General features: G+C 41.3%; 1 protein-coding gene across 1 annotated transcript; it reads left to right on the top strand.

The window, feature by feature from the left end:
- Positions 1-1,421: 1,421 nt before the first annotated feature.
- Positions 1,422-13,260, top strand: slc17a5 (solute carrier family 17 member 5). Its single transcript, XM_021610675.2, has 11 exons — positions 1,422-1,650; positions 9,228-9,421; positions 9,645-9,878; positions 10,078-10,165; positions 10,335-10,421; positions 10,712-10,830; positions 11,221-11,382; positions 11,459-11,591; positions 11,770-11,917; positions 12,087-12,177; positions 12,426-13,260. The coding sequence occupies exons 1-11, from the start codon at positions 1,566-1,568 to the stop codon at positions 12,561-12,563; spliced, it is 1,479 nt and encodes a 492-aa protein (XP_021466350.1). The 5' UTR covers positions 1,422-1,565; the 3' UTR covers positions 12,564-13,260.
- Positions 13,261-13,573: the final 313 nt, after the last annotated feature.

Raw genomic sequence — 13,573 nt, 5'->3', positions numbered from 1 at the left:
AGCAAGGTATTGCAGCTTTTCAAGTCTCTCTGATAGGAGACTCTCGAACGAAGCTCATCCATCTCCTTCTCGAGTGACTGGACAACCGTTCTGTTTTCTCTTCGCCTCAATTTCACCAGGACTCCACCTTATCACCCACGTCTATGCTTGCAGGATTTTGGTAGCCCATGGAACAAAGGAATAAGGTCCGGTTTGAACAGTGGAACAGCTGAGTCGGAGTGGAAGTCGTATTTGAAATCAAGGTTAGTAACTGTCGATCTGATGTCCAGAAGTGCTTGGCGGTCATATGTGATAATAGTATGAACTTTCTGTACAAAAAAAGTTCAGATAAAAAGGATAAAAGTCACTATATAGCAAAGTTAGGTTGGAACTCGTAAGATGTTGCCTTCTCCATCGGTGCCATTTTATCAAACTAGAACCATGAAGAAAAAAAATGCTAAACTCCAATGTAAAGCCCAGGAGGCAATCATCATGTCAGATTGTGAAATTCCCATCCAAATACATTTTTTACATGGCCAAATTACTAGATGGCCTGCAAAAAATGGAGATGAGGAAGATATGGCAGTGGATGCCCCGCAGAGAATGTCAATCATCAGTTTCAGGATCCTGAAACAATGATTGTGAAGATGGTGGATTTTGTTGCGTTTATTGCGCAGGTGCTAAATTGTAGTGGCCAAACTAACAAGAAATCAAAAAAATGTGGATATCATTGTAAATGCGGTAAAGGGTTTTTGGATCTCCAGGCCTTCATAGCTGAGACATTGCAGGGAATACTTTCTGAAGATGTTCCCCCCTCTCGGGCACCATTTATTTCATTTTTATTTAAGCATTATTTAACTAGGCAAGTCAGTTAAGAAGAAATTCGTATTTACAATGACGGCATACCAAAAGGCAAAAGGCCTCCTGCGGGGACAGGGGCTGGGATAAAAAATATAGGACAAAACACACATCACGACAAGAGACACCTCAACACTACATAAAGACAACAACATAGCATGGCAGCAACACATGACTTCACAGCATGGTAGCAACACCACATGGTACAAACATTATTGGAGCCTGTGTAGTGATCTGAGTAGACATTTGAGTAAGACTGAGTATGTTTTGTGTATGTGTTTTGTTTATGTTTTATAGGGGCTCCTGAGTGGTGCAGTGGTCTAAAGGTACTGCATCTCAGTGCTTGAGTTGTCACTACAGACACCCTGGTTCGAATACAGGCAGTGGCCCAGAATCTTCCAGTTTTGGCTGATGTAGGTAGTCATTGTAAATAAGAATTAGTTAGCTTGGTAAAGGTAACTAAATAAAATATTATGTTTTTCAAGCTTCTCCCCGTTTTTTGTTAACGCTGCTTAGTTTTCACCCCACCCAATAGATGGCGGCAATACACCATTGGAGGATGTAGTCCGCCGTAAAACCCCACCAAAGAAGGAGAAATGGACCTCACACCGGTTCCTTTCCAAACTTCCGTTCACAGTTCTCGTGATTCAATTGTTCATATAGCTAGCTCAGTTCATTCAATTCTAACTGCAGGTATGGCATCTCAAAACATTGAACTCTGATGTGCAATGGACCGATATATATCGGACACGGAGACCGATGACCAAGAACAACCGTTGTTGCTCAGTCGACAAGATGATAAAGTCGAAAGAGGTGAGTGCCAGCTGAAACACCTGCCTTGTTAGATAGCTAACTAATATTTACAATTGGAGTACTTATATTGACATAGGGTACAGAAAAAAATACCTACTAAAAAAATCCTACTAATTTACTAGTTAATTTCGTAACATTCGGATAAATTATCTGCGTAACTAGCTAGTTACAGTAGCAAACGAATGCCTCTGCTGCTTGCATACTGCCTCACCCTTTTCTTTGTTTACGAGAATCAGGTGACGGAAAGAAAGCGTACCCTAAACGCGCTTCAGCCCAGCTTGAACCAAACACTTAATCAGGTGCTCCGCTAAGATACTTAAAAATCCCAAAACATTCCTTACTCCCAGGGCACTTTAAAAAGTATTTACACAGGTAATACGAGAGAACTGTTCATAAAGAATGTTTTGGCTCGACTGTATGATTTACGGTAAACCATAGTTTTTAGCTACCTGTTTGATCAGCCCATGCATGTCCATTTTCTATTGGTGACATGTATTATTGAAATGGTGGGGCCACCAATCAAAAATGTGTTGTCCCGTGACCCAGAAAACCAGGTATGGGTAACTGCATACGTGGAGTGTGTATGAAAGTGTGCGTTGCAGAGTAAGTGGGTGGATCGACATAAGTTAGTGTATGGAAACCTAACGTAGCAGGCGTAGAAAGACAGTTTCCACTAGTTACCACACAGCCATAAAGTAATCTATATCGTGAAAGTTAATGAAAAATAAAATTTACTTTTTGGTCTTAAGGTTAGGCATAAGGTTAGCAGTGGGGTTCATTTGAAAATATAATGTAACGACCCTGGGTTTATAAGCCCGGAAATCGACCCTGCCGCACGAGCATGCTTTTGCGCGCCGGACCTCGGGCTAGAAGGTCGAGGGTTCGAGACCTGCTCCCTGCCTGTTTCATTACATTGGTGTCAGAAGTGATCGGACCTTGCATCCACGACAGTACGTGTGCTTGGCCGGTGAGCGCGTTCCTACCCTGTCACAATAACTCCTCCCTGGCAAACACTGAATTCAAATTGCTCACTATTATATTCTAACTATAGAATTAGAATAATCATTCTATTTCCACGATTTCAACAGTTCACCAAAGTGTTTACTCTAAATTGCAAGTCAAATCGCAGTTGCAGCATTTTGGTTAAAAATAAGGTCTAGATTGTTTGCCCCTAATCGTGCAGCCCTACGTTGCAGTGTGGAAATGAGTGCAACAAATGTAGAAGTTTGAAAATGCTGACATGGTTGTGGTTGAAGTTGATTGAACAGTAGAAAACAATCACAATGGAGAAAGGCCCGTTGAAATCACTTAGAATGTATGTGTTGCCACCCTAGGTTCACGCACTACTCATGAAGAAAATTGAGAACTTTTATTATTCAAAAACATTAAATACTGTAAAAAAAAAAAAAAAAATATGAGATATATATATATATATATATATATATATATATATATATATATATATATATATATATATATATATATATATATATATATATATATATATATATATATATTTATTATTATTTAATGTAACCTTTATTTAACTAGGCAAGTCAGTTAAGAACACATTCTTATTTACAGTGACAACCCACTGTTCCCCAGTAGGCCAACTGCCTTGTTCAGGGGCAGACGACAGATTTTTACCTTGTCAGCTCAGGGATTCGAACCAGCAACCCTAGACCGCCCCAAATGTTGTAGGCCGTATAGCCCAGCTACCTGCCTCCCCAACAAGTTGTAGGCCATATCGCCCAGCCCTAGGTAGACCCAACTCGGTATATGCGTTGCTTTCTGCAATTATGAGAACGTGTGTAATAATTGTAACCAAGATGTAACTTGGGGGAATTTACCCAAAATGCACTATGATTTCAAAATTGTACCTTTATGATTTATAATATTTAAACTGCAATTTTTTTTTACACGTTTTAGATCATTTTATTAATAATTTGTGATCTACAAAATGATGTAGACATTTTACGGTTTTGTTTTCTGGGTCACAAAACACTTTTTTGGTTGGTGGCCCTTGGACTAATAGTGGGATATACCCCTGAGAGACAGATGCTCCTTCAGGGCTCTCTAATTGGTGTCCGTTTTAAACGGTTCTTAATCGCTAGTGATGGGGGGGGGGGGGGGGGGGGGGGTGATAGTTATATATCGGGATAATATTTTTGAGGATCGTATACTCCTTGACTCCACCTCTCCTTAGGCCCAGGAATCGACTTAGGGTATGTATACATAAGGTCGATTAGCCTACTGGGGATGCGCTTCTCCTGTAGCAAATTGAAGCCAGCAAGCAGGAATCAACACATCCAATTTTTCAATCTGCTAAAAGGCCATAACGTTTTTCTTCTGGACAGATCAATATTGGTTAAGCATATTGAGTTTGAGAGCTACGCTAAATAGCATATGGGAATGCACTCAAGTGTGTTACGGAAATGGATGTCTGCTGTCCTGTCAGGTAAGAATTTAGGCATAGTCAGCCTGTTAGGCCTATGTAACTGTCTGGAAGTTGCCCTGTTGTTTTTTTGTGTTATCATTTGGAGTGGGGAGAGTGGGAGAAGTAAGGATAATCCAGTGTTTTCCGAACAAGAGTGGGACCTACAAGCAGTCTTCCATGTGAACAGCAGTTGAATATGTCTCACCTTTTTAGCTAACCAACCACCCTACCTTCTCTGTGTAGTCAGTGCCACTGTTTTAATATTTCTCCACGGTCTCGTGATTTGCGTTTTCTTCTTGCCAGCAGTTTATTGCTTGTGTCACGGGTTGTCGAACAAGTGTCATTTACAACTGTTGCAGGTTTATTTTAAAACAGGCATTTTTTAAAAACTGGTTTACCAAGCATTTGTTTCCTATGCACTATTTACCAATATGACCATATTCATCTGTCAAATATTTATTCTAGACCTGCTGGCGCCTCAACTGTCAGAAGTAGCCTATAGGCCTAACCATTTTAAATGAACAGTGAGCCATCCCCTTCACTCTGAGTTGCTTGTCTTATATTGCCTTCAGGTTCCAGGTTTAGATACTCCATGGTAAAGAGTAGACAGACACCATTTCATTCCCACAGACATCGAATTTGAATGGTGGTCATGAGAGGAATAGTTGTCAGGCTGCATAAAACGCGCTTCTGTTCTGGAAGGAATGCTTTGGGAATTAAAAGTATGTTATAGTTGAATCATGGCAATCTTCAGTCTCATAAACCGCTCTCAGCCATAGTTAATGGTACTAAAAACAGAGATATGCTGTAGAACAGTGTTTCCTCTGAAAACAATGTGTAGCAGTGGATCACAAAGGGGGTCTGAGGTCCAGGCCTGGATTTTGTGATTTTAGGGGCAAGGCCATTTGGCCTTCAAGAGGTTCCCAATTAACCAAAATAGCCAATTACATGTATTTGATAACCAAAAAACAGTAGCTTATTCTCTTAAGAAAAACATAAGTGGCATGCAAATGTACATAAATATTAGCCCACATGTTGAAGTGTCGGTGACAGCCTTTGGCTACATCCTGTCATGTCCTATGCTGACATGAGTGAGACGCCTGAAAATGTAGCCAAATTTTAATGAGACTTTTAATTACATATACAGTACCAGTCAAAAGTTTGGACACACCTACTCATTCAATGGTTTTTCTTTATTTGTACTATTTTCTACATTGTAGAATAATAGTGAAGACATCAAAACTATGAAATAACACGTGGAATCATGTAGTAACCAAAAATATTTGAGATTCTTGAAATAGCCACCTTTTGCCTTGGTGACAGCTTTGCACGCACATGGCATTCTCTCAACCAGCTTCATGTGCCTTGTTAATTTGTGGGATTTCTTTCCTTAATGCGTTTGAGCCAATCAGTAGTGTTGTGACAAGGTAGGGGTGGTATACAAAAGGTAGCTATTTGGCAAAAGACCAAGTCCATATTATGTCAAGAACAGCTCAAATAAGCAAACCGAAGCGACAGTCCATCATTACTTTAAGACATGAAGGTCAATCAATCGTGAAAATTAAGACCTTCACAAGTTTCTTCATGTGCAGTCGCAACAACCATCTAGCGCTATGATGAATCTGGCTCATGAGGACCCCCACGGGAAAGGAAGACCCAGAGTTACCTCTGCTGCAGAGGATAAGTTCATTAGAGTTAATTGCAGCCCAAATAAATGCTTCACAGAGATCAAGTAAAAGACACATCTCAACATCAACTGTTCAGAGGAGACTGTGAATCATGCCTTCATGGTCAAATTGCTGCAAAGAAACCACTACTAAAGGACATAAATAAGTAGAGACTTGCTTGGGCCAAGAAACACGAGCAATGGATATTAGACTGGTGGAATTCTGTCCTTTGGTCTGATGAGTCCTAATTTGAGATTTTTGGTTCCAACTGCTGTGTCTTTGTGAGATGCAGAGTAGGTGAATGGATGACCTCCGCATGTGTGCTTCCCACCGTGAAGCATGGAGGAGGAGGTGTGAGGGTGCTTTGCTGGTGACACTGTTGGTGATTTATTTAGAATTCAAGGCACACTTAACCAGCATGGCTACCACAGTATTCTGCAGCGATACGCCATCCCATCTGGTTTGCGCTTAGTGGGACTATCATTTGTTTTCCAACAGGACAATGACCCAACACATCCAGGTTGTGTAAGAGCTATTTGACCAAGAAGGAGAGTGATGGAGTGTTGCATCAGATGACCTCGCCTCCACAATCATCTGACCTCAACCCAATTGAGATGGTTTGGGATGAGTTGGACCGCAGAGTGAAGGAAAAGGAGCCAACAATTGTTCAGCATATGTGTGAACTCCTTTGAGACTGTTGGAAAAGCATTCCTCATGAAGCTTAACACTTTTGTTAAACAAATATTTGTTTAACACTTTGGTTACTACATGATTCCATATGTGTTATTTCATAGTTTTGATGTCTTCACTATTATTCTACAATGTTGGAAATATTAAAAATAAAGAAAAACCCTTGAATGAGTAGGTGTATCCAAACTTTTGACTGGTATTGTGTGTATATATACAAAGTATGTGGACACCTCTTCAAATGAGTGGATTTGGCTATTTCATCCACACCTGTTGCTGACAGCCATGCAATATCCATAGACAACCATTGGCATTAGAATGGCCTTACTGTAGAGGTCAGTGACATTCAACATGGCACCGTCATAGGATGCCACCTTTCCAACAAGTCGTCAGTTTGTCAAATTCACAGAAGCATGTGTTGTGTAAAAATCGTCTGTCCTCGCTTGCAACACTTACTACGGAGTTCCAAACTGCCTTTGGAAGCAACGTCAGCACAATAACTGTTCACTGGGAGCTTCATGGGTTTCCATAGCCGAGCAGCTGCCCACATTCCTAAGATCACCATGCGCAATGCCAAGCGCTGCCATTGGACTCGGGAGACATTTTTTTTGGATACCAGGCTAACGTTACCTGCCCGACCGCTTAGTGCTAACTGTAAAGTTTGGAAGAGGAATAATGGTCTGGGGCTGTTTTTCATGGTTCAGGCTAGGCCCCTTATTTCCAGTGAAGGGAAATCTTAATGCTACAGCATACAATTACATTCTTGATGATTCTTGGCTTCCAACTTTGTGGCAACAACAGTTTGGGGAAGGACATTTCCTGTTTCAGCATGATAATGCCCGCGTGCACAAAGCGAGGTCAAAACAGAAATGGTTTGTCGAGATCAGTGTGGAAGAACTTGACTGGCCGGCACAGCCCTGACCTCAATCCCATCAAACACCTTTGAGATGAATTGGAACGCTGACTGCGAGCCAGACCTAATCGCCTCCCTAATGCTCTTGTGGCTGAATGGAAGCAAGTCCCCGCAGCAATGTTCCAACATCTAGTGGAAAGCCTTCCCAGAAGAGTGGAGGCTGTTATAGCAGCAAAGGGGGGACCATATTAATGCCCATGATTTGGAATGAGATGTTCGACGAGCAGGTGTCCACATACTTTTGGTTGTGTGTGTGCTAAACGCCAGTCATATTTTGCAAATATAATGTAGGGTAATTATTCATGTCTAAAGAATACCTGCATGGCAGCTGCCTTGGGCCACTTCTCTACTTAATATACACCAACGACCTTCCCTATGCCTTGGTTGAAACTCAAGCTACTATATTTGCAGATGATGCTACAATTTATGCAGCAAGACAATCGGTTCAACAGGTACAGCAAGCTTTGCAAGGAGATTTGGAGATTATCAGGAAATGGGTTTGCCAAAACAAACTGGCTTTAAACACCAAGAAAACCAAAGTTATGTTGGTCTGTTCAACTAGGAAAAGGCCAAAACAGCATGGGATACAATTAAGTATGGGAGGAGTACAAATTGAAGAAGTGGCAGAAACCAAACTACTGGGAGTGCAGCTAGACAACTGCTTATCATGGTCGTCTCAAATAACTAATCTATGTAAAAAAAAAAAAAAAATATTGAAACAGCATGCATAATCAGAAGGATAGCTAAATATTTACCAGGGAAAATCCTTCAGCAAATAACACAGGCATTGGTTGAGAGTCAAGTGAACTATTGTTCGGTGGTCTGGGGAAATGCATCATCTAGTGAAGTTAGGAGGCTGCAGAAGGCACAGAATAAAGCAGCAAGGATTGTTTTAAGGCGGAGATATGGTTCTTCTGTTGCAGCCATGCGCAGTGTTCTTGGTTGGTCATCAATCGACAAGATAATTGAAAAATAACATGCTTATCTTATTTTATAATTTACATCATTTAAAACGGCCAAGTTCTATTCACAATGGTATTCAGTTGGTAAGAGACAGACATTCCGTAAATATTAGGAATAGATTGTCCACCATCTATGCGTTATCCAGACAGAAAAAATAACATTTCGATTTAGAGCAATAAAGAAATGGAATAAATTAACTGAGCAAACTAGAAACCTTTCAATATATAAGTTTAAATATTATTTTAAAACAATTTTAAATATAGTATATAGAAATGTTGTGGGACTATAGTAGATGAAGAATCAATATATATATATATTTTTAAATATTTTTTTATTTTTAGATTGAGTATTTATTGGGTCATTATGCTAGTGTATTATGTATGTTTGTAATAATGTGTTATATGTGAAAGTGTGTTTGTATTCTAAATTGTATTTTAATGTTAAGGACTCTTGGAAGATTAGTCCAAATGGGGACTAAAAGAGATCCTAATAAAATCAAAGGCTTGCTTCTGTGACATACTAGAGGCATTTTTCATTCCAATAGGAGAGAAAGGACAGTGCCTGTTGCGCTTTGCAAGATCACCCTCCTTGCAATCTGTGGAGGCAGTCAACATTTTACATACAATTTATCCATAAACGTAATTCCTTAACCTGGACTTGTTTTTATTTGTATTTTTTTGCATTTTAATGAGTTATGTCTTACCATGTTCCGACCATAGGCATGTTAAGGGGATTATTTTATAAACCCTTCCTCAGTGTTGTTATATTGTGAAGGACAAAAGATGTAGCTGTCAACATGTAGCATTCTCATAATAATGTATTATCCTGTGATATTGCACTGTGCCTGATCCAATGAATTATAGCACCTCACAACTCTCTCTGTTTCTCTGTGGTCTCCCCTCTCTCTCAGCCCCTGCGTGCTGCTCTTCGAGGTACGGTCTGTCCCTGCTCTCCTGTTATGGTTTCTTTGTGGCCTATGCCCTTAGGGTCAACCTCAGCGTTGCCATGGTGGACATGCTTAACAACACAGACGCCAGCGGCAACACCAGCAAATCAGTATGTCCTGCACACTCCAGCCCTGCTCGCCCCATATACAACCACACTGTGAGTACTACCAGCCCAGCCCTACTCGCCCCAAACACAACCACAATATGACTAACCATGTAAAAACCACGACCACTATGACTGCATACATTACACAACCACACTACGACTGACTGTAACACTTAATCACGACACCACATGATTAGCAACCACATCTGTGTTGACTGGCCTGTTTGCTCTGGCCAGACAGAAAGCATTATCTGTGTCTTTGTGTGTCTGGCAGGCCAGTGTGTATGACTGGGACTCTGAGACCCAAGGCTGGATCCTGGGCTCCTTCTTCTACGGCTACATCCTGACTCAGATCCCAGGGGGCTACCTGGCACGCAAGTATGGGGCCAAATGGCTACTGGGCCTAGGAATCCTGGGAACTGTGGTTTTCACCCTCCTCACCCCCATGGCTGCCGACCTGGGTGCAGGCTACCTTATCGCTGTCAGAGTGCTGGAGGGTATTGGAGAGGTAGTGTGTGTGTGTGTACACGCAAGATAGCTAGCTATAAGCTCTGTCGAGTACTCATGAGAACTCACACTTTAGCATCTGTATGACCTCAAACCCCCCCCCCCCCCAAAAAGTGGGTTATTTTGCTCATGATGTTTACCTGATTACTTCTGTGTGAACCGAGTCTGTAATCCAGGGATATTTTTGTATTTCTCAACAGGGAGTGACGTTTCCAGCCATGCACGCCATGTGGGCATTTTGGGCCCCACCAATGGAGAGGAGCCGATTGCTCACCATCGCTTACACTGGTAATGCTCACTCTTATCCCACCCTGCACACACACCCTTTCATACTCTGGGAACTCACTCATGTTTGCATGTGTGGCTTATACTTTTCCTCAATTTAGGTGATTTAAAAATAGATATATTTGTTTTCTTCTCCACAAAGCAGTTTAATAAAAAAAACTCCTCTCTCCAGGTGCTCAGCTGGGTACAGTGGTTGCCCTTCCCCTATCTGCTCAGATCTGCTTCTACCTTGACTGGACCTGGGTCTTCTATATCTTTGGTAAGGCTAGCAGAGGGTTTTCCGTAGTGTCAGCTTTGTGCAGAGAGACAGTTTTGTCTGTTTTCATGCTTACACATGCAATGAATACAGACACTGTTTCCTTGTTTATACAATATTTTTTTACGGAACATGAAGGGGAAAAACAGTGGAAAATTTGAGTGGGGGAAATTTAAGTCCATGTCACAAGCAATGCTTGTTTAAAAAAAATATATGTATATTTGAGTTATTTAGCAGACACTCTTATCCAAAGCAACTTAGTTTGTGCATTATTTGACTGTGTGTGTGTTTAGGTATTGTGGGAATTGTGTGGTTCATCCTGTGGGCGCTCCTTGTCAGTAACACTCCCAGCACACACCCGCGGATCACAGAACAGGAGCGACTCTACATCACTTCCTCCCTGAATAAGGAGGTACGTTGCAAAGGCAGCTGGGAATTGTAGTGTCTGAACTTTATCTAAGGCCCAATCTCTTGATCAAATGGCAGACTGGTTTTGTCAGGCTCGTGAGGATTTAGTTCATAAATGTAGAATACAGTGAAGTTATGTATAGTACATCTGAGAAGAAAATAAAAAAGTAATTGTTAGTGTAAAATGTCAAACTATTTGGTGTAACATTCAGCTGGAGGAACACCTTTTTATGCAAACCTTTTACTGCAGTCATAACTTTTTTATTATATTCTACTTACAGACATTGACTAGAAACACCCCCCGCCACCCTCAAATAAGCCTGTGAGAACAGTGATATTTCACATGCAAGTCAAGTGGTATTTTAAGATAGCAGTCTTTTGTTCTCTTGTTCAGCTCACTTTGTCGGGTGACCACATCCCCTGGGGGTCCATCTTGACATCCATGCCGCTGTGGGCCATAGTAGTGGCTCACTTCTCCTACAACTGGACATTCTACACACTACTCACTTTGCTGCCCACATACATGAGTGATGTATTGGGCTTCAGCATCAAAGAGGTGAGTTTATATACTTGTTCTGAGTTTATACACACCCACAGACTCTTGTTATTAACCCAGTGTTTTCCCATATTAGAACGGTGCGCTGTCGGCTCTGCCCTACATTGGCTGTGGGCTGCTGGCCGTGCTGGGTGGCCAGCTGGCTGACTACCTGAGGGAGAACTGCTTCTACCGGACTGTGGTTGTCAGGAAGGCCTTCAGTCTCGTAGGTGAGGAGCAGCATCATCGTAACACACACATGCAGTCATGCTTACACAAGACCCATCTCTGCTCACAATCTGCCAATTCAAACACCCACATGGTCTGTCTTTTAGCTGTATCTCACTTTACCTCTACATTTGGATAAATCAAATGACCATATTTACCATATTGGGTCTGTGTATGTAGGTATGATTGGGCCGGCAGTGTTCATTGTGGCTGCTGGGTATACAGGCTGTAACTACATCCTGGCAGTAGCCTTCCTTTCCATCTCTTCCTCCCTGGGAGGAATCGTTGCCTCCGGGTTCAACATCAACCATCTCGACATCGCTCCATCGTAAGACTGGTCATCACTATTGATACTGTTGCTATGGCAGTGCTTAATTTTAAGCAAGAGAAATTACCAGACATTTACTTAAATGGCATAGTAAAACAGAAGTAACCATCAACGTGTCTTGTTGTGAGATGTATAATTGTCTAGTGTGACTGTTCCTTTTCCCTTTTAGTTATGCTGGGATTTTGTTGGGAATCACCAACTCCTTTGCCACAATACCTGGTATGGTGGGACCAGTCATAGCAAGAGCCTTGACCAAAAATGTAAGAATCACATCTGGTTTCATCATATCTTTCAGACAATGAAAGCACAGTGTCACAAAACTCATGATTGTTGGACGTGTGTGTTGGGCTCAGGATGTGGGTAAAAGTTGCCACATATCTAGGATCAGCTTAGCCTTAACTAGTATTTGGGAGAAACAAGGCAGCACTGGCCTTAAAACCAGTGTATAGATGGGGGCAACTTCAACCTACTTTATTGGTCTCACAGATGGCTCTGCTTCCTATTGTAGAACACTATAGAGGAGTGGCAGACAGTGTTCTACATCTCTGCTGGGATCAACCTGTTTGGAGCGGTTTTCTACACGGTGTTTGGTCAAGGCGTGGTGCAACCCTGGGCTGTCCACAATCCCCATTCCCATGGCAACTGAGGGGGACAAAGGGTGACACCCTGTGGACCAAAATGGACTCGCAGCCATGGGACCGTTTCAACCAAGCTATTCTACACACAACCCTAGTGGGGAAACAGCCTTCTAAAGTAACTTCTAATATTTTAATGTTTTTAGTTTTGGTAAGTGGACCCAATAATGGGTATATGTGCATTTTTTAAAAATCAATTACAATTTTAGTCTTTGTGTAGGCTCTTGTGATATAACCACATTTAGTGTTTTACTTTGTTTACAGGTAAGAGTTTGCTTGTTTTTAAATTCCTTTACATTTCAAGTCTTACATGAACTGACATCAGACAAGTAGCATTTCCATTTTGTCATTTGTTTCTCCTCTGTTAGATGCTCAGGAGAAAAAAAAGCCATATAAATTAAAGTTTTTGTATGTAGCAGAGTTATTGCCAACTGAAAGAGCACAGTCACCCAGGATAGAATCCATGTGGGTTTCTCTACTTGTGAGAAACTTGTTTTTTTTTTGTCCTTCCGCTTGTGCCTAAAGTAGAGAACTATGATCATCAACCCAGTATATCTCATCTAATCAATACAGGTGACAGAGTACTGATAAACAGCCGTATTCCCTGTGTAAATGTGTCTACCATCCAAATCTGTCTTAATTTATTTTTTTTTACTGATCAGTTATGTTTACTTGCTGAACCAACTACAATGAAGGAGTTTTAAAGGGTCTTGTCTACTTGATTTATTTTTAACGACAACATTTCAGAGGATGGAGAGCTGCTTTACATGCTACTTACAATGTTAATCATGGCATACTGCCAATTTGGTTGCTTTATGTGAGGGTGACATTTATTGCACAGGCTTTGTCCCCCCCCCACCTAAAGGAATTTTGAGACCTCAAATGGTCCGTTTCTCAATTTGCCATTTCATCGTTATGTTCGTTACATACTGTCTCTTTATAAGCTTTGTACACAAGGCAGCGTTTAGACGTTCTGATCTATTTTCCATTAACTGGTCTTTTGACCAATCACATCAGATCT

This window comes from Oncorhynchus mykiss, chromosome 1, assembly GCF_013265735.2.
Source record: "Oncorhynchus mykiss isolate Arlee chromosome 1, USDA_OmykA_1.1, whole genome shotgun sequence".
NCBI classification, from domain to species: Eukaryota; Metazoa; Chordata; class Actinopteri; order Salmoniformes; family Salmonidae; genus Oncorhynchus; species Oncorhynchus mykiss.
The sequence above is the reverse complement of the archived record's forward strand: the minus strand, read 5'-3'. Positions and strand labels throughout refer to the sequence as shown.

Excerpts from the sequence above, each read along its gene's own strand:
- slc17a5 (XM_021610675.2), top strand. The coding sequence starts at position 1,566 with ATGGACCGATATATATCGGACACGGAGACCGATGACCAAGAACAACCG. Across the intron at positions 10,831-11,220 it reads CTTCCTCCCTGAATAAGGAG|CTCACTTTGTCGGGTGACCA; the intron begins GTACGTTGCAAA and ends TCTCTTGTTCAG. Across the intron at positions 11,918-12,086 it reads CATCTCGACATCGCTCCATC|TTATGCTGGGATTTTGTTGG; the intron begins GTAAGACTGGTC and ends TTTCCCTTTTAG.